This window comes from Pelophylax lessonae (genome assembly GCF_965119305.1).
Source record: "Pelophylax lessonae genome assembly, chromosome: 1".
NCBI lineage: Eukaryota > Metazoa > Chordata > Amphibia > Anura > Ranidae > Pelophylax > Pelophylax lessonae.
The window spans coordinates 373,938,242-373,964,923 of NC_138768.1; the positions used below are offsets into that span (position 1 = coordinate 373,938,242).

Genomic DNA, 26,682 nt, shown 5'->3' on the forward strand with positions numbered 1-26,682 from the left:
CACTATACTGGGGTCCAGTGCGTTTTTGATGCATTCCAGTGCAGAAAAAATGCAGCATGGTCTACTTTTTTTTTTCTGGAACTGGAATGCCATGTAACTGACTGCAGTACGCCATTGGAAACAGTATAACATACTTTAAGTTTTTAATGCAAAAAAAAAACACACTGGACTAGTGTGGTGTGAACGGTCCCTGAAAGCATAAAATAGTGGGGTTGATTTACTAAAACTAGGGGAGTACAAAATCTGGCGCAGCTGTGCATGGCAGCCAATCAGCTTCTAACTTCAGCTTGTTCTATTAAGTTTGATAAAAAAAACTGGAAGCTGATTGGTTTCTTTGCAGAGCTGCACCCGATTTTGCACGCTCCAGTTTTAGTAAATCAATCCCACACTGACGTGTTGAACTGCGTTGCATTTATTTCATGAGTTTTTTTCTTTTTTTTTACTCAAATATGCTTTATTAAAAGTATTCTTGCTTTTTAGTAAGGCTGGCCATAGATTTTCCATTTTTTTTGCTCGATTACCCCAGCAACATAGTGTTAATGGGGAAATCACTCCTGCTCTGCTATTGTGTTCTAAAGGCGGGAGGTTTTCCAGATGTCAGAAAACAATGATCACAGCCGTATATGATATTTTTCAGTACTGGAAAAATTACCTGTCTATTCACCTATCATCTTTGATATCCAGTTGCCATAAATGTAATCAATAATTCTGTTTTTATCTGACAATTATCAATCATTTTTTTGTAGTTGACTACTTATTATTATTAGGGCACTAATAGAAGTGTTGGTTTAGGTTCATGAGTAGGACTTTGGAGCTGTATATTCTTTTGATCAAGGATAATTCGAATTGTATTGGCATCATATTGTGAAAATTGACACTTCCATCTGTAAAACATTTACTCTCACAGTTCAGGTTTTAATGCTGTTAAGTCTTTTGGGGTGGCTGGACAAATTACCTTTTAAACCCCTTTAAAAAGCAACCTTACAGGTCATGTTCTTGTCCCAAAATATAAAAAAACTGGCAGAAATTCACAATCAGGATTGTATTTACTAGAATGGCACTCATAGGTCCATGCCTAGGTCAGCAGGGTTGGGGGGGGGGGGGGGCAGCAACAAGCTTCAAACAGAATATATTTTGATAACTTTTTTCGCCTTAATTTCTTCGCCCCCTCTCTTCACTGCTGAACTTGTAAGTTAGCTGTACACATTTACGTTTCTCTCGTCCAACCCCGCAAAATCACTCCCTTTCCCCATTCACCTTAAATGGCATGGATACCTGCTGGCTTTTGTGTTCAGATTGGTAGTATGCAGTTGCTGTTCAGCCAACATCTAATTGAATGCTGGCTCTGTTCTGCTGACAATGAAATGGTGCTCAGAGGGCCACCCACAGCTCAATTTCAGCCAAGTCAGCTGACAAAGATTGAGTTGTCCAGAGTAAGAAAAGAGTAGGGAATGAGGGGTGCAGTGCCTTGCGAAAGTATTTGAACCTCTTGAACTTTGCGACCTTTTGCCACATTTCAGACTTCAAACATAAAGATATAATTTTTTTTGAAGAATCAACAACAAGTGGGACACAATCATGAAGTGGAACGAAATATATTGGATATATCAAACTTTTTTAACAAATAAAAAACTGAAAAATTGGGTGTGCAAAATTATTCATCCCCTTTACTTTCAGTGCAGCAAACTCTCTCCAAAAGTTCAGTGAGGATCTCTGAATGATCCAATGTTGACCTAAATGACTAATAATGATAAATAGAATCCACCTGTGTGTAATCAAGTCTCCTTATAAATGCACCTGCACTGTGATAGTCTCAGAGGTCCGTTTAAAGCGAAGAGAGCATCATGAAGAACAAGGAACACACCAGGCCAGTCCGAGATACTGTTGTGGAGAAGTTTAAAGCCGGATTTGGATACAAAACGATTTCCCAAGCTTTAAACATCCCAAGGAGCACTGTGCAAGCGATAATATTGAAATGGAAGGAGTATCAGACCACTGCAAATCTACGAAGACCTGGCTGTCCCTCTAAACTTTCAGCTCATACAAGGAGAAGACTGATCAGAGATGCAGTCAAGAGGCCCATGATCACTCTGGATGAACTGCAGAGATCTACAGCTGAGATGGGAGACTCTGTCCATAGGACAACAATCAGTCGTATACTGCACAAATCTGGCCATTCTGGAAGAAAACCTGATGGAGTCTGCAAAAGACCTGAGACTGGGACGGAGATTTGTCTTCCAACAAGACAATGATCCAAAACATAAAGCAAAATTTACAATGGAATGATTCACAAATAAACATATCCAGGTGTTAGAATGGCCAAGTCAAAGTCCAGACCTGAATCCAACCGAGAATCTGTGGAAAGAACTGAAAACTGCTGTTCACAAACGCTCTCCATCCAACCTCACTGAGCTCGGGCTGTTTTGCAAGGAGGAATGGGCAAAAATTTCAGTCTCTCAATGTGCAAAACTGATAGAGACATACCCCAAGCGACTTACAGCTGTAATCGCAGCAAAAGGTGGCGCTACAAAGTAATAATTTAAGGGGGCTGAATAATTTTGCACGCCCAATTTTTCAGTTTTTTATTTGTTAAAAAAGTTTGAAATATCCAATAAATTTCGTTCCACTTCATGATTGTGTCCCATTTGTTGTTGATTCTTCAAAAAAAAAATTACAGTTTTATATCTTTATGTTTGAAGCCTGAAATGTGGCAAAAGGTCAAAAAGTTCAAGGGGGCCGAATACTTTCGCAAGGCACTGTAGCTTCCATCTTTCCATTCTCTTGTTTGTTGGTTGGTTCAATTGACTCTAAATTGCATTTAAGGGCCCATAAATCTATTGGTTCTTCGTGCTCTTTACTAAAGAATTTCTTTTAATGTCTTTCAGGAACTTGCTCTATGTCTACCCACAGAGACTGAATTTCGCAAATCGCCTTTCATCTGCAAGAAACATTACTATCAAAATACAGTTTATGTGTGGGGAAGATCCTAAATGCTCTTTGCCGGTAACCACATCGAATTAGATTTTTAACATTTTGTTAACTTTATCCTAAAAAGGATGCAAATTATGATAAGGAAACTTACTTAGAGAAACATGGGGGCTGTCATTGCTGATTTCTTTCTAAAGCTGGCCATACACAATTGAAAAATTGATCATTGGGTGACCCTGTTGGCCACCTCCCGCTCAAAATCCTTTGAACAGATTTATCACTTTCGAATGCAGACCTGAAATAAGCATAGAGGTTAGGCTGGCCATACACGGAGTGAATTTCCCCATCATCACAGACAGTGTTGATGCAGGAATCCCTCCTGATGGGCCATTGTATTCTCAGAAGTAATCTCCGCCAAGAGAAGATAGGGGCTATTGCTAGTGGCTATAGAAGCCACTAGCGATAATCGCAAGTAAAGACCGGCATGCTAGTTGTATCCAAGTTGATCAATCAGTCAACTTGGTACATTCAGCCTGCTCATGCACAGTTCGAATCTCATCCAGTTCCTGCTGAACCAGCTAAGATTTTAACCGTGTATAGCCTGCTTTAGTCAGTTATGGAGATGTCAGAAATCTCAACCTGCATATTTGTTCCAGTTCAGTATCTTATAAGATGTTTTAATGCCATTGGATCAGACTGACAGTCAAACATCCAGCTTTTTTATTAGATGCCATCAATTGTTACCTCCATAGTCTCCCACTGCAGGTTTCCTTTAAACAGTTTAAAGGAAAAGTATGGCCAACGCTATTATGGCTATACTTCTCCTATGAATCGCAGTAGTGCAATTCATTCTGCACTCCTGTGACCTGTTTTTAGCCAACAGCAAGCTAGAGCCTGCTGTCGGCTGACATCACTCTTGAAAGATCCCAATTTTAATGGGATCCACCCAGATGCCTGGACTGGAAGCTGGCTCAGCCTATTAGCAAGCCGCTGATATGGACCCTTGCTAACATTTCCTCCATGTTACCTGATCCAATATGGTTAAAAGATTTGTTTTGTTACAAAATTCTCCACTCGTATTATAATACATCAATCTTCTTTTCTCATATTGTGATTTATATTTACAATTCCAAAGAGATTTTTTAGTAGATAGTGAAAAGAACAGCAATATGGGGGAGAGTTACTAATGCTGTTGCACACAGAATCTGGTGCAGCTGTGCATAGTAACCAATTATCTTCTAACTTCAGCTTGTTAAATTATGCTCTATTCACATTAGCGCATCTTCAAAGTCGCACGATTTCTAGTGCAACTTTGGAGCACGCTTTCGATGCGACTTTTGGTGCAACTTTGATCCAACTGTACATTCTTTGGACCAAAGTCACATCAAAAGTTGCCCCAAAGTAGTGCAGACACCTTTTCAAACTCGGTGCGACTTTAATTTGCACCAATTTGAATGGGTGCCATTGAAAAGAATGGGCTGCATCTTGTCATGCGACTTTGATGTCCAGAGTCGCATGACAAGTCACACAAGAGTGAATGGAGACTTAAGCTTTGGCAATAAAGCCTAGAAGCTTGAGGTATAGTTGATCCAGGGAATATCTGATTGCCTCTTGGAGAATCAGGAAAGAATTTTTTTCCCCTGCTGGAGCAAATTGGATCATGCTTTGCTGGTTTTTTTTTTGCCTTCTCCAGATCAACTGCGGGTATAGGATTGTGTATTTAGGATTGTATTTTTTTTCACTTTTATTGGTTGAACTAGATGGACTTTTTCAACCTGACTAACTATGTAAAAGAACAAAGTTGAAAGCAACATTGCATTTTGGAAATGTTTCATTTTTAGCCTGTTAGTTGAATTAGATTAGTCCTCCAGTTTTAGTTCCAGTAATTAGATTAGTCCTCCAGTTTTAGTTCCATCATGTAATAATGAGTTTTATCTTAAAAATCAATTTATGATTTTTTTTTTATTTTGCTGACCACAGAAAAAAAGTAATTGATTTGATTTTGATTTAGTAATTGATTTTGCTGACCACAGAAAAAAAGTAATTGATTGTTATTTGTGTGTCTTTGAATTTACAGGTAATTTTTGGGAAATCCAATGGCCCAGAATTCCTGGAAGAATTGTGCACAGCAATTACCTATCATAATAAGTAGGTCTGACAGCTACATATTTCAAATTTACCAAAACTGTGTGGCACCACCCTCACTGAAATTATCCAAGCTTTGTCTGGCCATTTTCACCCTGACTGCACCTACTTCCACACAATCTTAAACTCAGTCTTAGGACGTCTATGCCACCCTGGTAATAGTGTAGAATAGACATGTGCAGAAGCAGAAAAATTACTTTTGTTTTGGATAGATTTGTTATGTTACTAATTTAGTTTCCTTTCGGAATTAATTTTGTTTTGTTTCAAAATTTGTTTATTTTCCTTAACTCCAAATTTTCGGAACAATTTAAATTACGATGAATTTGGTCAAACAATGATCAGCCAATTACAATTCTGTGTGAAGAATAACTGGTTGTTAAGCAGCGGGTCGGGAAGTCGGTTGCTGCGTCCCTAACAACCGATGACTCATCAGCTGTCATCAGGCTTCCCCACTGACAGCTAATATGTAAACAAAACAATGCCATCAATATAAAATTCAGAACAATAACAGTCTGGGCGCCCCCCCTCCCTCCAGCAATCCATACCAGGCCTTTCTGGTCTGGTATGGATTCTAAGGGGAACCCCATACCAAAATTAAAAAAAAAAAAAAAAACAGAGTTGGGTTCCCCCCAAAATCAATACCAGACCCCTATCTGAGCATGCAGCACCGCAGGCCAGGGAAGGGGAACCACATGCCCTCAACATGGGGGCCCACCGCAAAGCACCTTGTCCCCATGTTGATTTGGACAAGGGCCTCTTCCCCCAACCCTGAGCTGTGGTTGTGGGGGTCTGCGGGCTTATGGGAATCTGGAAGCCCCCTTTAACAAGATCTTGCCCCCCCCCCATGTGAATGAGTATGGGGTACCCATACATAAAAAAGTGAATAAAGACCATACACAAGTTTTTGACAATTCCTTTATTTAAAATTATAAAAACAATGTCCCAAAATCACACTGCCCACTGCCACCACCGGACCCAAAAAAAAGAAAACAAAAACATCTGGCCTTGTCGAACCTTCCCCACCGAATGCCTGCTCCTCCACCTGACGTTTCTTAAATAGCTAAGAATAGCTAATAGATCATCTGATGATATCAGCATGTGGCCCCACTCCCTTGTGACATCACTGACTAGGGCATGCTGGGCTGATGTCATAGGGTGGGGTCATCCACTGACCTCATTGGATGACTCCGCCCCTTAGCTATTTAAGAAATGTCAGAAGTCAGTAAAAGTGTTCAGTGAAGGGAGTCAGTAAGAGTGTTCAGTGAAGCTGGAGGGGGTTTTTTTGGAGGGAGGGTTTGGGGTTCCGGCAGCGGGTGGCGTGATTGATGAAGGATCTACATTGGGGGACATTGTTTTAATTTTTTAATAGTTGAAATATCAAAAACTCTTGTACTGTCTTTATTCACTTTTTAAAATGTTTTGGTGAATGGGTAGGCCATACTCATATTCATGGGGGAGGGGGGGGGCGAAAAGCACTTGCTCGCTCATCTCCCCCTCCTTTCCTGGCCTGCAGGGCTGCATGCTCGGATAAGGGTCTGGTATGGATTGGGAATTTTCTATTCCCAATCCATTGGTTTTTTTTTAGCTATCAGTGGGGAAGTGGGGAAGCTTCCCGACCCGCTGCTTAAAATCCAGCTATTCATCACACAGAATTTAAATCGACCGATCCAAATCATTTTGAAAATTTGGAATTCGTTAGAAAACTAATAAATGAAACGAATTTCTGTGAAATTCATTACTATTTCATAAGGAGATTTGAATACATCCGAATCTCCAAATAACCAAAAATATAGTCCGAATTTGTATTCGGACCAAATTGATTTGCACATGTCTAGTTTTGAAGTTTACCCTAGCTATGGCAAGTTGAACATAGACTAGACTAGCGTGCTACTAAATTTACCTCTAGTGTGGAAAGGTTCAGCCTGCCCCAACAACGCATAAGATAAACTTTCATTTTAAAAGAGCACATTATAAAATGACCAGTATCTACCAAGCAGGAATTATATTGCTCTATTCTGGATGATCTAACTGGTAAATGCTGAAGATTAATTGATTAATGGCTTATTGTACAGGCACTATAAATGTATATAAGCCCAAACAATATGGGAAAAAGTACACCTTTCATTCAATGTATTCACAGCAAAAGAGGACATGAGAAATGGCAGATATAGTTAGTGTTTTTCAGACATCCTTGAAAAGTAATTTCCTGCTTTGCAAAGTATTTTCATGGTACTCTCAGAGAAGTTTATGAACAGATGTAGGAAACATGGTGTAGTATCACTGCCTATTAGTAAAGAGCAGTGAAGGAAAACATTTTCGGACTCTCCAAAGGCAGATAATTTGGTTCAGACGAATGTCAAGAAGTTTGTTTATACACTGCTCAAAGAAATGAAAGGAACACTTTGAAAACACAGATCTCAATGGGAAAAAATATCATGCTGGATATCTATACTGATATGGACTATGTAATGTGTTAGGAATGAAAGGATGCCACATCGTTTGATGGAAATGAAAATTATCAACCTACAGAGGGCTGAATTCAGAGACACCCCCGAAAATCTAATTGAAAAAATGATGCACCAGGCTAGTCCATTTTGCTGAAATTTTATTGCAGCAACTCAAACGGTACTCAGTAGTTTTTATGGCCCCCCACGTGCTTGTATGCATGCCTGACAACGTCAGGGAATGCTCCTTTTGAGACGACGGATGGTGTCCTGGGGTATTTCCTCCCACATCTAGACCAGGGCATCACTGAGCTCCTAAACAGACTGAGGTGCAACCTGGTGGCGTCAGATGGACCAAAGCATAATGTCCCATAGGTGTTCTATTGGACTTATGTCAGGCGAGCGTGGGTGCCATTTAATGGTATCAATTCCTTCATCTTCCAGGAACTGGCTGTATACTCTCGCCACATGAGGCCGGGCATTGTCGTGCACCAGGAAGAACCCAGGACCCACTGCACCAGCGTAAGGTCTGACAATGGGTTCAAAGATTTCATCCTAAAACCTAATGGCTATCAGGATGCCATTGTCTAGCCTATTGAGGTCTGTGCGTCCCTCCTTGGATATGCCAGACCATCATTGACCCACTACCAAACCGGTCATGCTGAACAATGTTACAGGCAGCGTAATGTTCTCCACAGTTTTTGTCCAGCTCTCCTAGAGTAACTGCCTGACTCCTGGAATCTCCTCCATGCTCTTGAGACTGTGGTGGGAGACACAGCAAACATCTGGCAATGGCACATATTGATGTGCCATCCTGGAGGAGTTGGAATGCCTGTACAACCTCTATAGGGTCCAGGTATCGCCTCATGCTACCAGTAGTGACACTGACCCTAGCTAAATGCAAAACTAGTGAAAAACAGTCAGAAAAGATGAATAAGGAAAAAAATTTGGTGGCCTCCACCTGTAAAAACTATTCCTGTTTTGGAGGTTGTCTCATTGTTGCCCATCTAGTAGTGCCCTGTTGTTAATTTCATTAACATCAAGGCAGCTGAAAATTATTAACCAACCCCTCCCCCGCTACTTAACTGACCAGATCAATATCCCAGGAGTTTAATTGACTTGATGCTGTACTCTGATTAACCACTTAACGTCTAGCCACGTAGACCTACGTCGGCTGACTTTAAGGGGTTATACCGGGATGGTGCCGTTGTTTGAAGCCGACGGTCGGCTTTCCGTCGGTAATGACCGATGCGGCTCGGGAGCCGCTCAATCGTTACCCGGGGGGGGCGGGAGGGGACGTCCCCCCCCTCCCGCCGCCTTCCGTGGCTTTGCTCGGGGCTTCCCGTCCCACCATGAGCCCCGAGCACGTCTGCCGGCTGGATGGAGTCCCGATGAATGCCGGAAACGGCATCGATCGGGTCTCCGATGACGTAACCCGGAGACAGCGTCCATGACGTCATTTCCGGGTTACTGTGCTGCAAAAGGCGGCATATTTGAAAAACGGCTGTATGCAAAAATGCCGTTTTCGGCGTTTTGCATACAGGGAAGTGTAGTGGAGGGGTCTAGGGTCTTTTAGACCCTCGATCCCTCCATAAAGAGTACCTGTCACTACATATTGGTGTCACAAGGGATGTTTACATTGCTTGTGACAGCAATAAAAGTGATCAGATTTTTATTTTTTTTTAAAAACCTGTAATAAAGTTAAAAAAAAAGAAAAAATAAATAGGAAAAAAAAAAAAATTAGCCGCCCCCATCACCGTTAGCTCGCGCACAAAAAAAAACGTATACGCAAGTCGAGCCGCGAATGAAATCGCTGTTCAAACCACACATGTGAGGTATCGCCGCGATCGCCAGAGCGTGGGCAATAATTAAAAAAAAGAGCTACACTCTAACTCTAAACTGGTAACCGTTAAATAAATTTTAAGCGTCGCAGATTGAGATCTCTATTGACCGTAGTTTGTCGCCATCCCACGGGGGGGCGCAATTTTAAACCGTAACATGTTGGGTATCTATTTACTCGGCGTGACATCATCTTTCACAATATACAAAAAAAATGGGCTAACTTTACTGTTTAGTATTTTTTAAATGCAGTGAAATGTGATTTTTCTAATTTTTTCCAAAAAAATGGCGTTTAAAAGACCGCTGCGCAAATACCGCGTGACAAAAATTTTTGCAATGACCGACATTTTATTCTCCAGAGTCTTTGCTAAAAAATATATATAATGTTTGGGGGTTTTAAGTAGTTTTCTAGCAAAAAATACTGTTTTTAACTTGTGAACAAAAAATGTCAAAAATAGGCTTAGTGGTAAAGTGGTTAAAAAGTGTTCCTTCAATTTTTTTGAGCAATGTATTTGGTAATTACATTTCCTTTAATATGTATATGTTTTCTTTGCTTAGTATGTGTCCTTATTTTTTAGGGCCCCTGATTTCTATGAAGAAGTCAAAATAAAGCTACCTGCAAAACTTACAGAAAAACATCACCTGCTTTTCACATTTTATCATATAAGCTGTCAGCAGAAAACTGGCACATCAGTGGAAACTGTTCTTGGATATTCTGTAAGTGAAAAAGCAGAACACATTTTCTCTTTTTAATTATTATTATAATTCATTAAAAATCAATAATTTCTTAACAAAATTTGCTTCTTTTTTTATTAGTGGCTGCCAATTTTGCAAAATGAACGACTTCAGACTGGACATTACTGCCTCCCTGTGGCCACTGATAAGCTGCCTGCAAATTACTCAATGCATTCTCCAGAGGTAACCTAATACATTTTAAATCTTAAAATAAATTTAAAATGTATTTTACATTTTATAGAGAAAAAGTGCCATTTTGTGGATTTTTTTTTTCATTTCTAGCTGGCTGGTTATAGTAAATTCTTTGTTGTTAGCTATGGTTCTACTACTGACTGAGAAGGCATGACATCTTGACTTCCACCTTGCATGTGTGGATGTTATATTTATATCCCCTTTGTCAAAGTTGTCTCAGAAGGTTGAGAACAGAACCCTGCAAAGAGGATTCTTGCTTCATTCTACCTTATTGGAGTTACTTGAACTGTAGGCTGGCATTACACTGGGGTGCTCTATGGTTATCACCACAACCAACGTTATATTTTATGACAACTCATAAGGTACAAAAAACGTATTGCATTTTGTATAGCACAGCATGTGTTGCTCCTTCTGTTCTCACTGCCATAGCAGTGGATACTTAGAAAAAAAAAATCAATCATTTTTAGAGCTGAAAAAATCAACTAACAGGCCATACTCAGCCCAGCACTATGAAGGGCCCCGTTCTGTCTTCCCAGACGCATTCAAACTGTATGAAATGGAAACATAGGGAGAGAAATAGGAACCAAAATGGAATGGATGCCAAAGCCAACCAGCAAGCAGCTACATACATATCACCAAGGTTCTCTATTCCTGACTGTATAATACATTGTGTTAAGGTGAGCATGGAAGGTGACCTAAATATCAAATGCTAAGCAACCCCACCACTCTGACATTGTTAGTGCCACGTGTAGTGCCAGTGCCATCTAACAAGAAGACTATTAGATATATTTTTTTAGTTAGTCCTTAGGATGCATTCGTTTTCTGCAATTTATGGGGGGGTTGGATACACTTCAATTTTTTTGTCTAATAGGAAATTTCTGAATTTAGCACTATAAAATAGCTAGATAAGCATTTAGGTTTACTGTATGAGATTTATTACATTTCCATTATGTTAAATCATGTTATTCATCTAAAGGCAAATGTATGTTTTTTTTGTTTGCAGAGATTACCAGCACAACCCACACCTATAAAGTGGGTGGAAGGACACAAGGGAGTTTTTAATTTGGAAGTACAAGCAGTTTCTTCTGTTCACACTCAGGTAATGAAAAGTATGGTCGACCTCTTATTTATTATTATTATTATTATTATTATACAGGATTTATATAGCGCCAACAGTTTGCGCAGCGCTTTACAATATGAAGGAAGACAACACAGTTACAATACAGTTCAAGACAGGAGGAACTAGAGGGCCCTGCTCGTTAGAGCTTACAATCTAGAAATTTTATCCAGCATTAAAAAAAAACATATCTTTTTCAATTGTTAAATTTTTAACTGTAGTGTTTTAATGTTTTTTTTGTAATGTCCTATTAATATTTTTGAATTTTGTAAGAAATATTGTAAATAAATACTTAAAAAGAAATAAATGTCCGGTCCTGTGAAAATAATTAAAACTATATACACACTATATAAATGTATAATTTCAGGACAATCATCTGGAGAAATTCCTCACTCTCTGCCATGCACTGGAAGGTCCAGTATCATTTCCCATCCGTGTCCTGGACCAAAAGATCAATGAGAACTCCCTAGAGCATGAACTAAAACTTAGTATCATTCAGCTAAGTTCTTCCAGACTGGAACCATTGGTCTTATTCCTTCATCTTGTCTTGGACAAACTTTTCCATCTTACTGTGCAACCCATGGTGATTGGGGGTCAAACTGGTAGGAAGACTAAAATACATTCTCTTTTACTGATTGATGAGACTTTTCATTGAGTAATATTTTGAATTTCTAGACGTGTGTTTACAATATCATACAACAAAGGGAAATCTAGAGTAATGTAGGTTCCTTCATCTTAGTTAAGTCTCACCATACACGTTAAAATCTGACCATACAATCTCCGTACAAGCAAATTTAGATCTACCAAAACGATGTACCTACCTAAACTATCAAATCAATTTGTACCCCATTAAGAAGGCCTTTGAACTGTATACTTTTTGGTAAATCGAAAGAAGATTTAGATTGTAACGTGTGTGAGCTTTAGTTAACTAGAACGTGTGCTGAAGCCACTACCGCCATTATAGCTGGTTGATTTTATTCCACTAATATGAAAGTCAATATATAAATCCTTGAAAATCCACAGATCTTGGAATAAAGATAACCTTAATTGTTCACGAGTGTTGCCCTGGTATACATCCACAATAGTGTAACTAAACTTAAGCATATTAAAATGAAAATGTTTATATGGGAATGCTGGCTGTATTTGTAATTTGGGTCTTCCAGTCTTGAGATTTATAAAGTCCTGTCAGATAGCAAAGTCAAGTTGTTGATCTGGCTTTTCTCTACAGCCTGTGATTGGACATTGAAATAAGAGCAGTACAATGATTAGATAGTCCTTGTGCCCAGTCTGCTGTCTCCTTCTGCCAGCATGTTCCTTGTCAACACATTTGCAATGCAGCACACCTCATTGGTTCTTATTGTTGCCAGTCCCTCTCCTAGCCCAAGTACATTTATTTAGAGAATTACCAGCAGCCAGTATCAAGACAGATTCAGGTATTTACACTAGCTGCATTTAAAAAATGATTTTAATACATTTAATTAATAAAAAAATGCAATAATGGTATTCGTATATGTATGACTGAAACTCTGCTATAAAGTAGTTCACTTAGTAATACGAAAGAAAAAAGAAAAAAGTAAAAAAGAGAGTGAAAAGTGACATGAAATGTCTGATCATACCTTTCTAAATTTACATTTTAACATGATATCCTCATTGAGTTCCCAACATAAAATAGACTATTAATATTGCAGTCAGAAAATGGTAGCACATGTTTGAGTACATTCTAAAAGACTGTATCGCCACTTTCTTCGCAGCAACCTTTTCTCAATTTACATTTGAATCTGTGGTTTCCATTGTGAGTAGCCTTCACAATAGTAAAGATCTCATCAAGGATCAGCATGGAAGGAACTGCTTGCTGGCGTCCTATGTGTATTACGTGTTTCGTCTTCCAGATGTCCAAAAGGACATGTACATAGCAGGTATGGTCCTATACCCACATTAAGTCATGAAAGTCATTTTGCACATTCTTAATAACAGGTTAATGTTTTATTGTTCTTAAAATGTAAACTTTTTTATGGTTTTAAGTGTTGTGTGATGCCATTGTGCATTTGTGCAAGAAGCTATAAGTTTACAATTTCTGTATCCCATTCTTTAACCCTTCACGATCGTTTATTTTATACACTGATACAACATACATGGCATATTGGAATTTTTGAAAAGACAAACCATGGGAAAACTTACATGTAGTACAAAGCTGGATGTGGTTAATTTACTAAAGGCAAATAGGCTTTTCACTTTGCAAGGGAATTTTCCCCAAAAAGTAGCAAATGAGGTGAAGCTCTGCTGACTTCCATCATCCAATCAAGTGAATTTTCTCCACATTTACTAAGCTCTGGGGAACATTCCATTGCAAAGTGAACTTCCTATTTGCCTTTAGTAAGTCAACTCCAAAATGTTTCTTTTTTATCTTGCCCAGACATACAGTATATTTTAAGGGAAATGCATGTGTCTGCAGTTCCAACAAATGACTTTACACACACTTATGAATGCTAAACATACTTAGTAAGCCACAGTTATGTAAATGTGGGGAGAATATACAGCAAAAACACGCAGATTAATTATAGCATATGGCAGGCACATCTAGAATTCTTTTTTGGCATACACACACTAGCCATTTGTGTTTTCTACTAATTTGTACATTAGAAAGGAGATTTACTAAAACTGGTGTACACAGAATCTGGTGCAGCTGTGCAAAGTAACCAACAAACTTCTAACTTCAGCTGGGTTATTAAGTTTTGACAATAAAACTTATTGGTTACTATACACAGGTGCACCAGATTCTGTGTGCACCAGTTTTAGTAAATCACCCCCTAGTTGTACTTGTAGGAGGACCGCTACAGAGATTTATATAACATTTTCTGTAACTAGGTGGCTTGCTTTTAAAGTCCATTCTTTACTGTTTACATCAAGGACTTGTAGTAGGTAACGCATCTGTTTTCATGCCTTTTTTAAGGTGGAAATATTTCTGAGATGCGCTACAACACTGTTGGACGTACCACAGCTAACGCTGTAGGTTCTAAACTAATTCAGTCCAGAACAATGAGTTCAAGCAATCCAGATATTGCAGGAATGCAAAGTGCAGATGAAGAAGTTAAAAACATTATGTCGTCCAAGGTGAGCGAAGACCTTACTTTTAATCCTTTGCTGTTCTGTAAAAGTACTCTACTTATTATAAAATGCTGTTTTTTAGCCTTTTCTGTGGTTTTACATAACTAGGTAAAGTACAGTTATTCATTCATTAGGGCTGGGTTCACACTAATGCGAATTGGATGCAGGTTTCCCCACATCCAGTTTGCATGACAGGAGAGTGTGACCGGCTCTCCATGGAGCTGGTTGACGCAGCTTCGGGGTGGCCGCGGTCCGCATTGCAGGGGGGTCTTTGGCTCCTTTTCACGTCCAAATTCAGGCAAAAATTTGGATCTGATTCGCACCTTATACGGTGAATAGGGACGCACCAGACCCCCTGCTGTGAGCCGAAGCTACAGCTATTGTAAACCCAGCCTAAACTATTATATAATACTCTTTAACTAGTACAGGTACCTCAATAACAGGCTTCTGTACATCCCTGCACAGCAGCACTCACAATGCAGGAGGGAGGATCAGCAGGTCTTTGTACCATGCTTTTACTTATAGTGTACCCTTACTTTGGACACGATAACCAGTGTACTTCTGCCACTCCATTGTCCAGTTATAAGTCGAGGCACGTCCTGGACCAGGCTACATTGTTTATCTGCAGTGTACACTTCATAGGAGTCCAACACCTAGCTCTGACAGGGGTGCGTGGATCACATGAATGAACAACAAATAAGAAAAGAGGAGCCAAGGCTGCACCAGACCTCCCTAAATGTGACATGCTTTTTTTTTGGACATGCTTGTTTTGATATTTTGCATGTGCATGTGTTATCAAAGTTGCATGGATCTCCACATTTGAGTTAACCATTGGCGGTGGGAAAATTAAACTGTACATGTTTATAGTAACAGATTGTCTTGGTAGGCCCTAAGCCTTCATACTGGTATGTACTGCATGTAGTTAATGTACTTTATCATCTTCAGTCTCTGATCGCTGGTGCTCTGCTAATTTGCCTTAGGTTTCTAGTCGTACCTGCAATCGCATGTCTTATTTTGTTGAATCCAGTAATGACTTGCAGTCTGTTGTTTCCAGCACAAGGCCATCCAGCAAAAAGGTATTGTAAACATTTCATACCTGGACTCTATATTGGAAAATTAGAGCATTTACTTCCTTCACAGCTGAAAAGGTATTCATCTTTTGTGGAATACAGTAAACCCCCGCTCCATCGCGGTTCAGTTTTTGCGGTCCCAGTATATTGCGTTTTTTTTTTTTTTTAATGTTATTTTACTATATAAATCATTAAAAATGAAATATTTTTGTGTTTTTTTTCAATAGCTCTTGCTATGTCTCTCAGTATCTTTTATGTGTTTAAATGAGTTTCTATTGTTTTAAAAGTGTGTTTGAAGACCTTAAAATGCTTTTACACGTACAGTGACAGTAAAAAAAACATGCCTACAATGCATTTTAATAGGGTTTTTCTATTTCGCGGATTTTCACTTTTCGCAGCTGGGTCCGGAACGTAACCCCCACAATGGAGGGGGGTTTACTGTATATCTGAATTTCTGGGCTCCATATTGAAGTATCAGGGCATTTACTTCTATCACAGCTTGAAATATTTTCATCTCTTATTTATCCGAAATGATGGAAAACATATTTAGGGTTGGACATTTAATAAGCATCTACTAATATTGATAAACAGATTTGATTTTTTTTTTGTGTTTTAAAGAATTATTTTACAGTGAGTCATGCAGGAGTCACCACTCCAAGCCTCCACTGCGGCAAAGCTGAATGGGTGCCAGTCTAAGGATCTTTTCCTAACTCTGTGAAGCTACACAGACATAAGGGAGAAGCAGCACACCCATGACATAACTTGGCTCTGTAATATTCTGTTCAGCCATTCAAGCTTTACAGCTCATTCCTGCCTGGAGACCCCCCATCTTTGACATGTTTCACCCTTATGGGCCTAAACATGGCCAAATTTTGATCCATCTGTGTCAGTCACTGCTCGTCAGAAGTCAGTGTAAAGATGGACCTCTGTCGAACGGGTCGGTTGAAAAACATTTGTCGATCAGTGGCGCAGCCAAACGGCTGCAGCCACTGATCAGTGAATTCTGACAGCGGAGGAGTCCCCGCTGGCAGATCGAAAAATGATGAACTGTCTATGGCCAACCTTAGTCATAGGCATAATTTCTATGACTAAGCCTGTAAGGGTGAAACATGTCAGAGGGGAGTGGTCCACAGGCGGGGAAGAACTGTGTTGCTTGAATGGCTGAATATTAATTGAGCCAAGTGACGTCATTGATATGCAGCATCACCTTTGAAGTCAATATTTGTGCAGTATTTGTTAAATTGGTTTAAGTTTATGTGTAAAAATAAGACTTTGACTTATATATTTAGTTGCAATGTGTGAGTATGTTTATTTGTAAGAAACAATAGTGCATATTAATCTAATGTTTCTTATTAGGGCACCCGCAGGACTGCTTGTCTTGTGTTCTCAGATCTGCCACTGTTTTTGCTTTTTTACTGAATTTCACTTTTCACTGGTGATATAAGTTTAGTTGTATCAGTCTACATATGGTGACCTTACACATATTATTATGATCATTAAGTCGATCATTTTAATATGGCTAAACTTATCAAACTGAATAGAAATCACAAACCAAAGACCCTTTATTTGATTCGATTTATTGAAGTCTCTGCCAGGTTGATTGGCTGTGGTGGAGTTTGGTCCATGGGTCCTGAGCGATCAAATCTGTTTGTATGTCAGAGAACTGGTCATAATTCAGATTGATTAAATGATAGGATCGGATAGATTGCTCATATTTATAAACTGACAGATTGTTTTCTATCAATATTTTCATACAATCGCAAAATCCATATTGATCTATGACAGCTGCAGTTAAACCACACTTTATTTTAAATTGGTTAAAATCCTAAATCTCCTCCTAAGGTTATCAACAGCATATTCTTACTTGAATGTTGTGCTTAGTAACATCGACATTCAGATGTACATATTATTTGGGCCAAAAATGACATACTTGAAATTGCGTACTTCACTGGGCTTATTCAATTAAGCAGTACAAAACATAATGATGATATCAACCAGCCAATCAGAGCTCATGGATCTGATTACAATAAACTAAACTCATATAGGATGGTGTGGGTTACTACACATATAAATAATTGGTGCTTTGCTATTTTTAAGACAGAAATGGGAAGTCCTCGTGTTTCAGTATATGTTTATATGAATGCATTTTTGATTGAATCATTTATTTTTTATTTTTTGTAAAAGCACTTTCATGAGGAACTGGCTCTGCAGATGGTAGTTAGCACTAACATGGTGAGGGAAAACGTCTTCAAGTATGCATGGTTCTTCTTCGAGCTCTTGGTAAGTTCCATATTTTCACCTGTAACAATTCTGTTTCAATATATTTATTTAAAGTTTCTTTCCAAAAAAGGACACAAAAAACATCAAGGATAAGGCCTACAACACAGGTGGAATGTATCAAAATACCAAGAATAAATATAAAGGGGATCCAAATAGCATACCACCAGTCATTTTCAACACAACATGTTGCCATATAAAGTATAAGTTCATCATAAAATAAAAATTAAATTTCTTATAAAAGCATACAACAATCCTACTCGGAAAAGCCCCGCAAGCTGAAATATTGTAGCAATTCATTTGCATTGGTATCGCTCTTTGTGGTTGTGTCTTACATAATAGGTAATAGGATGGAGGAGAACAGTTGTGGAGAACAGTAATGTACAGTGGTTTTATTCCTTAACTGCTAAATTTTCCTTTTTTCATACTTATTTAGGGTAAAAAAAAGAAAAATTTCTATCAACGGTAGCTTATAAAATGAGTGAAATACAGTTTAAAGAGTTTCTCCATTTTTGAAAGTTTGGTCCTGCCAACTGTTGATGGAAAAACCTGCACAGAGTTTGCATGTTCTCCCTGTGCCTGTGTGGGTTTACTCCCACGCCCCAAAGACTTGCTAGGAGGTTAATTGGCTCCTGTCTAAATTGACCCTAGTGTGTGTATGTATGAATGTGAGTTATTATTATTATTATACAGGATTTATATAGCGCCAACAGTTTGCGCAGCGCTTTACAATGTGAGGGAAGACAATACAGTTACAATACAGTTCAAAACAGGAGGAACTAGAGGGCCCTGCTCGTTAGAGCTTACAATCTAGAAGAGTTAGGGAACTTATGATAGACTTAGGGAGAACTTAGGGAGAACTCAAAGCTAAAAGTTAAATTCCTCTTTTCTTTGGTTTTAGGTAAAGAGAACGCAAAGATAAAAGTTAAATCCATTTTTTCTTTGGTTTTAATTAGGGAGGGCGTAGGGAAAACTCAAAAGATAAGAGTTAAAACTCCCTTTTTCTTTGGTTTTAGGTGAAGAGCATGGCTCAATACATTCACAATGTGGACAAGCAGGAAGTACCCAGAAGAAACCGTTTCTCAAATCGTTTCAAAGATGACATAAGCACTATAGTGAATGTAGTCACTTCTGAAATAGGAGCTCTTCTTAACAAACCACAGAAGGTAAGTGCCAAGTAAATTACATGTTTAAACCCCAGCCCAAATATAATCTCAGGAAGCTACACTATGGGGGAGATTTACTATAACTGGAGCACTCACAAAAATCTGGCGCAACTTTGCATGATAGCCAATTAGCTTATAAATTCAGCTTGTTCAATTAAGCTTTGACAATAAAATCTGGAAGCTGATTGGTTTCTATGCAGAGCTGCACAAGATTTTGCATGCTCTAGTTTTATCAAATTTCGCTCAATAAATAGAAAAAATATAGATTTAGTTTTTTTTGTCCTTTGGGTGGGCACACCAAGGTATCATCATTCGTCTTAGTGCCGGTTCACACTAATATGACTTGTCAGGCGACTTGGTCAGCCTGGCAAGTCGTGCACCGTCACGGTCATTGAGTAGTATAGGACCGGTTCTAATAGGAGCGACACAAGTCGCTCTGACATAGAAAAAGGGTCCTGTACTACTTCGGGGCGACCTGGAGGTGACTTGCATTGACATTCATTTTATGAAGTCCGGGCAAGTCGCGCCGAAGTCGCGCTGCACGCGACTTCACAGGTCGCCCCCTAAGTCGGAGCGACCTAGTGTGAACAGGCACTAACAAATCATAAATAGCAATGTTAGCAAAAAATAAAAAAAAATTAAAAAATCTGCAGTATTATTGTATAAACTGGCTATGTAGCCAAGCTATGATGATTGATATTTGGTGCAACAACTGTTATTTCAGCAGTAAAAGCCCTTGAGACTTGAAATTATTAGTTCCATGGTTGAAAATGGCAATCAATATGACCAATAACGCATGCACTAAACTAAATTAAATCGAATGTCCTTACCAATGGCCATATTTATTTTTGTGTTTTTTTTTTTTTTTTTTTATTGCAGGAAGTTGAACAAGCAGAGAAAATGAACATAAGTCTGGCATTTTTCTTGTATGATTTACTTTCTTTGATGGATCGAGGTTTTGTTTTTAATCTCATCAGACATTACTGCAATCAGGTACAGAAGTCTATAAATTGTTTTAGCAAAAAGTAGTAGATAAGTACACATTTAGACACACACAAACAGTGGAATGTGAAGTGTGTGCATAGCTGGCTCATTCTTCATGCTCATTAAAGTAATTTTGTGCAGTTGTCAGAGTCGTTTTCAGAAATGTGGTTTCCTTGTTCCAGAGTTATTTATTGGACCAGTAGAAGAGTCTCTTTTGTAGTCTGTTTTTGACTTATTAGCCTGTCACAAAGCCTATAATAAAGACTAGTTGTCGCAGTTTGCTTACGTGCTGATATTTTCGTGACTGCAGGTAAAGTTAGCTTTCAAGCAGGTGCAAAACTTAGTTTTGCCTGACTTATTACAGAAGAGCTTTTATCACTATGTTATTTTTAAGCAAAGTTTGGATGTTTTTTTTTTTTTTTTATTTATTATAACCCACTCAATTAGGATCCAAAGAATTCAAAAAGATTAATAGTTAACAAATTACAGGGCTTGCTTGGCACAATGACAAGTAAGTTACATCTCATCAATTTCATGCACAAGATATGTTTTTTTTTCTTTTATTAGTGTGTCATTTATTTAAAAAAAAAAATTGCAGTGTTCCTTTTTCCACCATGACTGATCTATCAAATGTTGCATTCCAGTAAAATCCAATTCCACCTGTTTGACAAATGACTTATAAGGAATTTGATGCTTAAAGCGGAGTTCCACCCATTTTTGTGTTTATTAAAAGTCAGCAGCTACAAAAGTGTATCTGCTGACTTTTAATAAAAACACACTCACCTGTTCCACGGTCCAGCGATGCGGCCAGCGGGAGCCTCGGTTCTCTCCCTCTTCTCCCTGCGGCACCTGCATCACTAGTGTGGCTGTCTACTCAGGAAGTGCAGCGTGACTCGCGCATGCGCAGTGCGCACCCGGCTGTGACAGCTTGTGGCTTCACAGCCGGGTGCGCACTGCGCATGCGCGAGTCACGCTGCGCTTCCTGAGTAGACAGGCAATCTTCTGGGACCTGGGTCGTGTCCCAGAAGATTGTAGGGAGGGAGGGGGAGAGGAGCAGCTGGCCCGAGCGGAAGTGGGAGTGGGTTCCTGTCAAATGTAGGTACCCGCCCCCCCTCAAAAAAAAATGACATGCCAAATGTGGCTTGTCAGGGGGTCAGGAGGCCTTAAAGCGGAAGTTCCACTTTTGAGTGGAACTCCGCTTTAAGTAATATGATGATCTTTATTGGCTACCACATTTTCTAGCATGTACTGGCAGCTGAAGTGTTCTCTTTGGCCAGTGAGAAATGTTTTGATTGTCTTGATGTCAATAAGTATTGGGTTTTCCAACTTAATACAGTACATCTTTGCTTAAAACTGAAGTGCATTTCAAAAACACAGCTGTATCTTTAGCCACATTCCAATAACATGTTCAGTATGAACATTTTCCATTGGAATAAAACAGTAGGAAATGCTGACTGAGGTTTGTATTATTTTATTGTCTTTCCTTAAAGTGGTTCTAAAGCCTGCTTTTTTACCTAGAATGAAAAAGAGGTCTATACTTACCTGCTGCGTGCACAGAGTGGCCCCAAACCTCCTCTTCTGGGGTCCCATGCCAGCGCTCTCTGTTCCTCCTCTTATACCACCATAGCAAGTTGCTTGCTATGGGGGCAGATATGCAAGCTCACTTCCGAGCCAGGGCGTTTGTGGACATAGACACATATAGACATGGACGCACACAGCGTCGCTTGGCCTCGCCTCCCACTCCCTCCTCACTGGATTTGATTGACAGCAGCAGAAGCCATTGGCTCACCCTGCTATTAATCTGCCTTGTGAATAAAGGAAGTGAGAGAAGCGCTGCTGTAGACAGGCACAGTGAGGATTGATATATATATATATATATACTCCCACTATGTGGAAAAAAACTATTGAATGCACTAATAAATTCAAAACCCTGCAGCTGCTGTACACAAAGTGCTAAATCACTCCTAAATCAAATAATAATTACAGTCCAAAAATATATGACAGTGACTAACAAAGAAAACACAAAAAAAAATAAAGTCCAAAGTCTTTTCAAAGATTTACATATAAAGTGCTCAGTGCTCCAAAATCCTTAGAAAATGTGCTGAAGTGCTTCTAGTAAACATGCAGTGTGCCACACTCTCCTCTCATATCCCCACACACCAGAGAAAATGGACCCACAGCTTTTCAGTCTTGGAATCAAACACGCATATATCTGGTGCTGGGAATACCAGGTCTCTTAGACGCCCTAGTTCAGGGCTCCAGAATGCTGTTCTTTGCGGCAATAAGAGTATACACCAGGCTCAATGAAAGGAAAAGGTACTCTTAGTGGAGTACTGTGAAAAAATTGAATTGCGCAAAAAACAAAAAATCCTGCATAAACAGGCATTGAGATAATAGCAAGGCTCTTCCGGGTTTTCCGCGGCTGACGTGCATTTCATGGAGGGCGGAAGTGACGTCTTTGGTTTCTGAACTGGAAATGACATCAAAGTGTTTTGCCCCTCCCACAGGACGTCATCAAGGACATGTCACTTCTTCCCTCCATGGAACACACGCTGAGCAGCGGCAAACCCTAGAAGAGCCTTGCTATTATCTCAATCGCCATTTATGCAGAATTTTTTGAAAGTGAATTTTTTTTATTGTGCAATTACATTTTTTTACAGTACTTCATTATGAGTACATTTTTCTTTCATTGAGCCTGGTGGATACTCTTATTCCCCTAAAGAGCAGTGTTTTGAGATCTGAACTAGGACGTCTAAGAGACCTGGTATTCCCAACACCAGATATATGCGTGTTTCACCCCCAGACTGAAAAGCTGTGGGTCCATTTTCTCTGCTGAGTGGGGATATGAGAGGAGAGTGTGGCACACTGCACAGCATGTTTACTAGAAGCACTTTAACGCCTTCTCTAAGGATTTTGGAACACTGAGCACTTTATATGGCATTCTTTGTGTAGACATTTGACTTTTTTTTTTTTTTCACGTGTTGTCACTTTCATATATTTTTGAACTGTAACCGCTGTATTATTGTTATTTGATTCATGAGTAATTTAACACTTTGTGTACAGCAGCTGCAGGGTTTTGAATTTATTAGTTCATTTAATCGTTTTTTTTTTGACTGGGGTTAAAGGGTTCAGGTAAGTATTGGGGGGAGCGGGGAAGCAAGCAGGAAATTAAAGTTTTTTTACCTTTACATTTGTCAGAAAATTAGAATCACACTTAGTTATTTCTATATTTTTAATATTATGTAAAAAAAAATATGTAAATTTTTACATTTTATTGATAAATAAGCTAAATGATATTAACATCTAACCTGGTAAAAAAACATAATTTCAAAGTTACTTCCAAAAAATATGCCTTTTTACAGTTTATAGGGACCCCTTTTTCTCACCATGTGTGGAATCTGGTTAATGGTAGGGTAGCTCCTCCATCTGCGGAAACTGAGATAAAAATTTGAACAGCATTTATTTAGAGATTTAAACTGTCCTGTTATTACAAAACAGTATACAGTAATCCCCCGCTCCATCGCGGTTCAGTTTTTGCGGTCCCGGTAATTCGCGTTTTTTTTTGTAATGTTATTTTACTATATAAATCATTAAAAATGAAATATTTTTGTTTTTTCCATAGCTCTTGCTATGTCTCTTAGTATCTTTTATGTGTTTAAATGAGTTTCTATTGTTTTAAAAGTGTGTTTAAAGACCTTAAAATGCTTCTACACGTACAGTGACAGTAAAATAAACATGCCTACAATGCATTTTAATAGGGTTTTTCTATGGGAATGGTATGAAAGATGTAGTGTTCTATAACCCTTAATAAATAACATACTTTACTAAATACTAATTAAAAAATAGACTAGACACAAGTTTGTTTGGAATTAAAAGGCCGCGGCTGTTTTAATGAATGGCTTGACATACATGAAAATAATTCTCATACTTTGTTTTTATTACATCTTCAGATAATATAAACAGCAACCTAGCCCCTACGGCTCAGGTTGACAAATTTCACTCCAACATTTAAAGCCATTATCCAACCAAGGATAATAACAAAAACTTACTAACGTCCACCAAAGCCACTTGCTAAGGCGACCGCATTAGCCAAAAATTATAAACAGGCCGCGACGACCAAAGGGGCGGGAGGGTGGGGGAACGAGGAATGTCAGTCCTGAGGAGATGAGTGACCCGGAGTCCCGCGGCCACAGTTTAAATAGTGCTCCCAGAACCGGCCTGAGCTGGATTCTTTACCAAAAGGCGGGCTGTTTGAGCGGGAAACCTGGCTCCACGCACAAAACTGCCCAGATACAGCTGACCTAAAAGGCGGGAATAGCTTAAGCTTGGAAAAACTGCCCAGATACTAACTTAATTTGAGCGGGAGAACCCCACACAAAAGAACCGGGTCAAAAGTTCATATCAAAACTATTACACAGCTAACATTCTAGTAGCCAGTACATTAAAACCTTAACCAAGTTTAATCCTAGTAATTATTTAAATTTTTTACCCTTTCTCCCATCCCATAAAGAATTGGGGGCTACAGGAACCCCATTCTTTTTATGGGAATGGTATGAAAGATGTAGTGTTCTATAACCCTTAATAAATAACATACTTTACTAAATACTAATTAAAAAATAGACTAGACACAAGTTTGTTTGGAATTAAAAGGCCGCGGCTGTTTTAATGAATGGCTTGACATACATGAAAATAATTCTCATACTTTGTTTTTATTACATCTTCAGATAATATAAACAGCAACCTAGCCCCTACGGCTCAGGTTGACAAATTTCACTCCAACATTTAAAGCCATTATCCACCAGACAGGCGGAATTTTTCCGCCTGTCCCCACCCACCCAGCACGCGGCCTGTTCTATGCAAGAACCCAAGTTATTATTGAAAATGTCCAGGCCTATATCTGAAAGATGTATCCCATCCTTCCAATATAGGCCTGTTAATCCTCCCTCCAATTCTAAATGCCTGTAAGACAATATACACAAAACTGGGAACAATTTGGCAAGCCCTCTATTCAATCTCTTACGCATTTTTTCTATAGGCCATAAATTGCGGTACCTAAAAGAAATTAAGCGAGGAATAACCTCCGAAAAAATTAATTTGGCCGAAGGGAATTTGGATTGGATCAAAGATAAGTCATCCCTGATCCTGTAAAGGAGATCTAGTGTTTTTATTTGACCTATGTCATTGCCGCCTAGGTGGACTAATAAAATATGGGGTTGTGGGTAAAAACTAGCTAAATTAGAGATAAATGAAACCAGCTCAGCCCAGCGCATCCCCCTTTTAGCGAACCAAAAAACCTTAAATGTATTGCCATCCAGTCCAAGATTTTCCGAATAAACTCTTTTCTTCGCCCTCTGGTGAGCCCAATGGATGTAAGAATGTCCTACAATCCAAATAGCGATGTGACCTGCAATTTAAACGAAAGTATTAGGGCGAATATATGTTTTATAACAATCAGAAGACCATCTCCCAATTCGTTTCACTGTACTAACATCCAATCCCAACCTATTCGCTTCGGTGGCTGCCCCAATGCGAAAGGAGTGCGAAGTTATCTTGGCACTACTTAGGTTTAAGTATTTCAGACACATTCGCAGCACTGCACCAAATTGGAATTTAGACATATATTTCCCTGATGCATGAATAAACAAAACATCGTTCACTTGAGGTCTTTTACTCAAAAATTCCCTAAGAAGAGAAACGGGGCAGATGGCTGAAAAACTCGACTGATGTAAAAGAATTCTCTTGCCTACACCTAATTGATCGGTTTTTGAATGTGACAGGAATATGCTGACACTATTAGAAAATAATGCAACATCCTGCACTCTCAAACCTAAACTTCCTGCCCTTCTATCAGGTATCAATTCTGAAATCCTGAGCGCTGCGAAAAACATTAGAGCAAATGCAGCTCTGAATAATAAAGCTTCATAGTCAGAGAAACACACCGACCCCAATGCCGTGCACAGCCTGCCCAGCAAATCAATTGATATAGCTTGTCTATCATCTAATTTAAAGTGACGCTTCCTATAACCTTTTAATGCCTGTCTTACCGTAAAGTAAGACAGACAAGCTGGCAGGCCCTGAAGCTTATTGAAAAATGAAATTCCAGCAAGTGTTTTATTAATATGTGACCAGGATAAATTTCTTTTAAACAAAGAGTCTAGAAAGGAAAGCAACAAAGCCTCTGAAAAGAAATCTGACTGCAAGTTGAAACTCTGAACGTATTGCTTCCACTGCCACCAAGCCGATTGGTATCCGGCTAGCGTCCCTGGTGCCAAGGACCATTCAATATGTTCAACTATACCAGTCAAATCAAATCCCACAGGTGTGCTGGGCAGGGGTGTCCATCCTTGTCTGCCTCCGGTAGCAGATGAAAGAATCGTTCCATCTGGAAACGAGACAGACAATCTGCAAGTGTGTTCAACTTACCGGGCACAAAGGACGCTTTTAACCATACATTATATTCAAAGCATTTGGCCACCAAATACCTGAGCATAATGGTAACAGGCGGAGATTTAGATGATAAACAATTGAGTGCGAAAAGCACTCCTTTGTTGTCCGTCCGTACCATTATCCTCCTATTCTGAAAAAAGTGTCCCCAGATTTCAAAAGCGACCACTATGGGGAACAGTTCCAGCAACACTATGTTCTTGGTGAGGCCTAAGCGCTTCCACTTTTCACACCAA

General features: G+C 39.1%; 1 protein-coding gene across 2 annotated transcripts in view; it reads left to right on the forward strand.

The window, feature by feature from the left end:
* The window catches only part of DOCK8 (dedicator of cytokinesis 8), a 252,499-nt gene that overhangs the window by 155,070 nt on the left and 70,747 nt on the right, over positions 1 to 26,682 (forward strand). For both annotated transcript variants that reach the window (XM_082242986.1, XM_082242987.1), the window contains 12 exons: positions 2,886 to 3,003; positions 5,006 to 5,076; positions 9,935 to 10,073; positions 10,173 to 10,274; positions 11,287 to 11,382; positions 11,768 to 12,002; positions 13,152 to 13,316; positions 14,351 to 14,511; positions 15,486 to 15,581; positions 17,760 to 17,855; positions 18,869 to 19,018; positions 19,898 to 20,011. In XM_082242986.1, the coding sequence (XP_082099112.1) occupies positions 2,886 to 3,003; positions 5,006 to 5,076; positions 9,935 to 10,073; positions 10,173 to 10,274; positions 11,287 to 11,382; positions 11,768 to 12,002; positions 13,152 to 13,316; positions 14,351 to 14,511; positions 15,486 to 15,581; positions 17,760 to 17,855; positions 18,869 to 19,018; positions 19,898 to 20,011 (1,543 nt within the window). The remainder of the gene's footprint in view (positions 1 to 2,885; positions 3,004 to 5,005; positions 5,077 to 9,934; positions 10,074 to 10,172; positions 10,275 to 11,286; positions 11,383 to 11,767; positions 12,003 to 13,151; positions 13,317 to 14,350; positions 14,512 to 15,485; positions 15,582 to 17,759; positions 17,856 to 18,868; positions 19,019 to 19,897; positions 20,012 to 26,682) is intronic.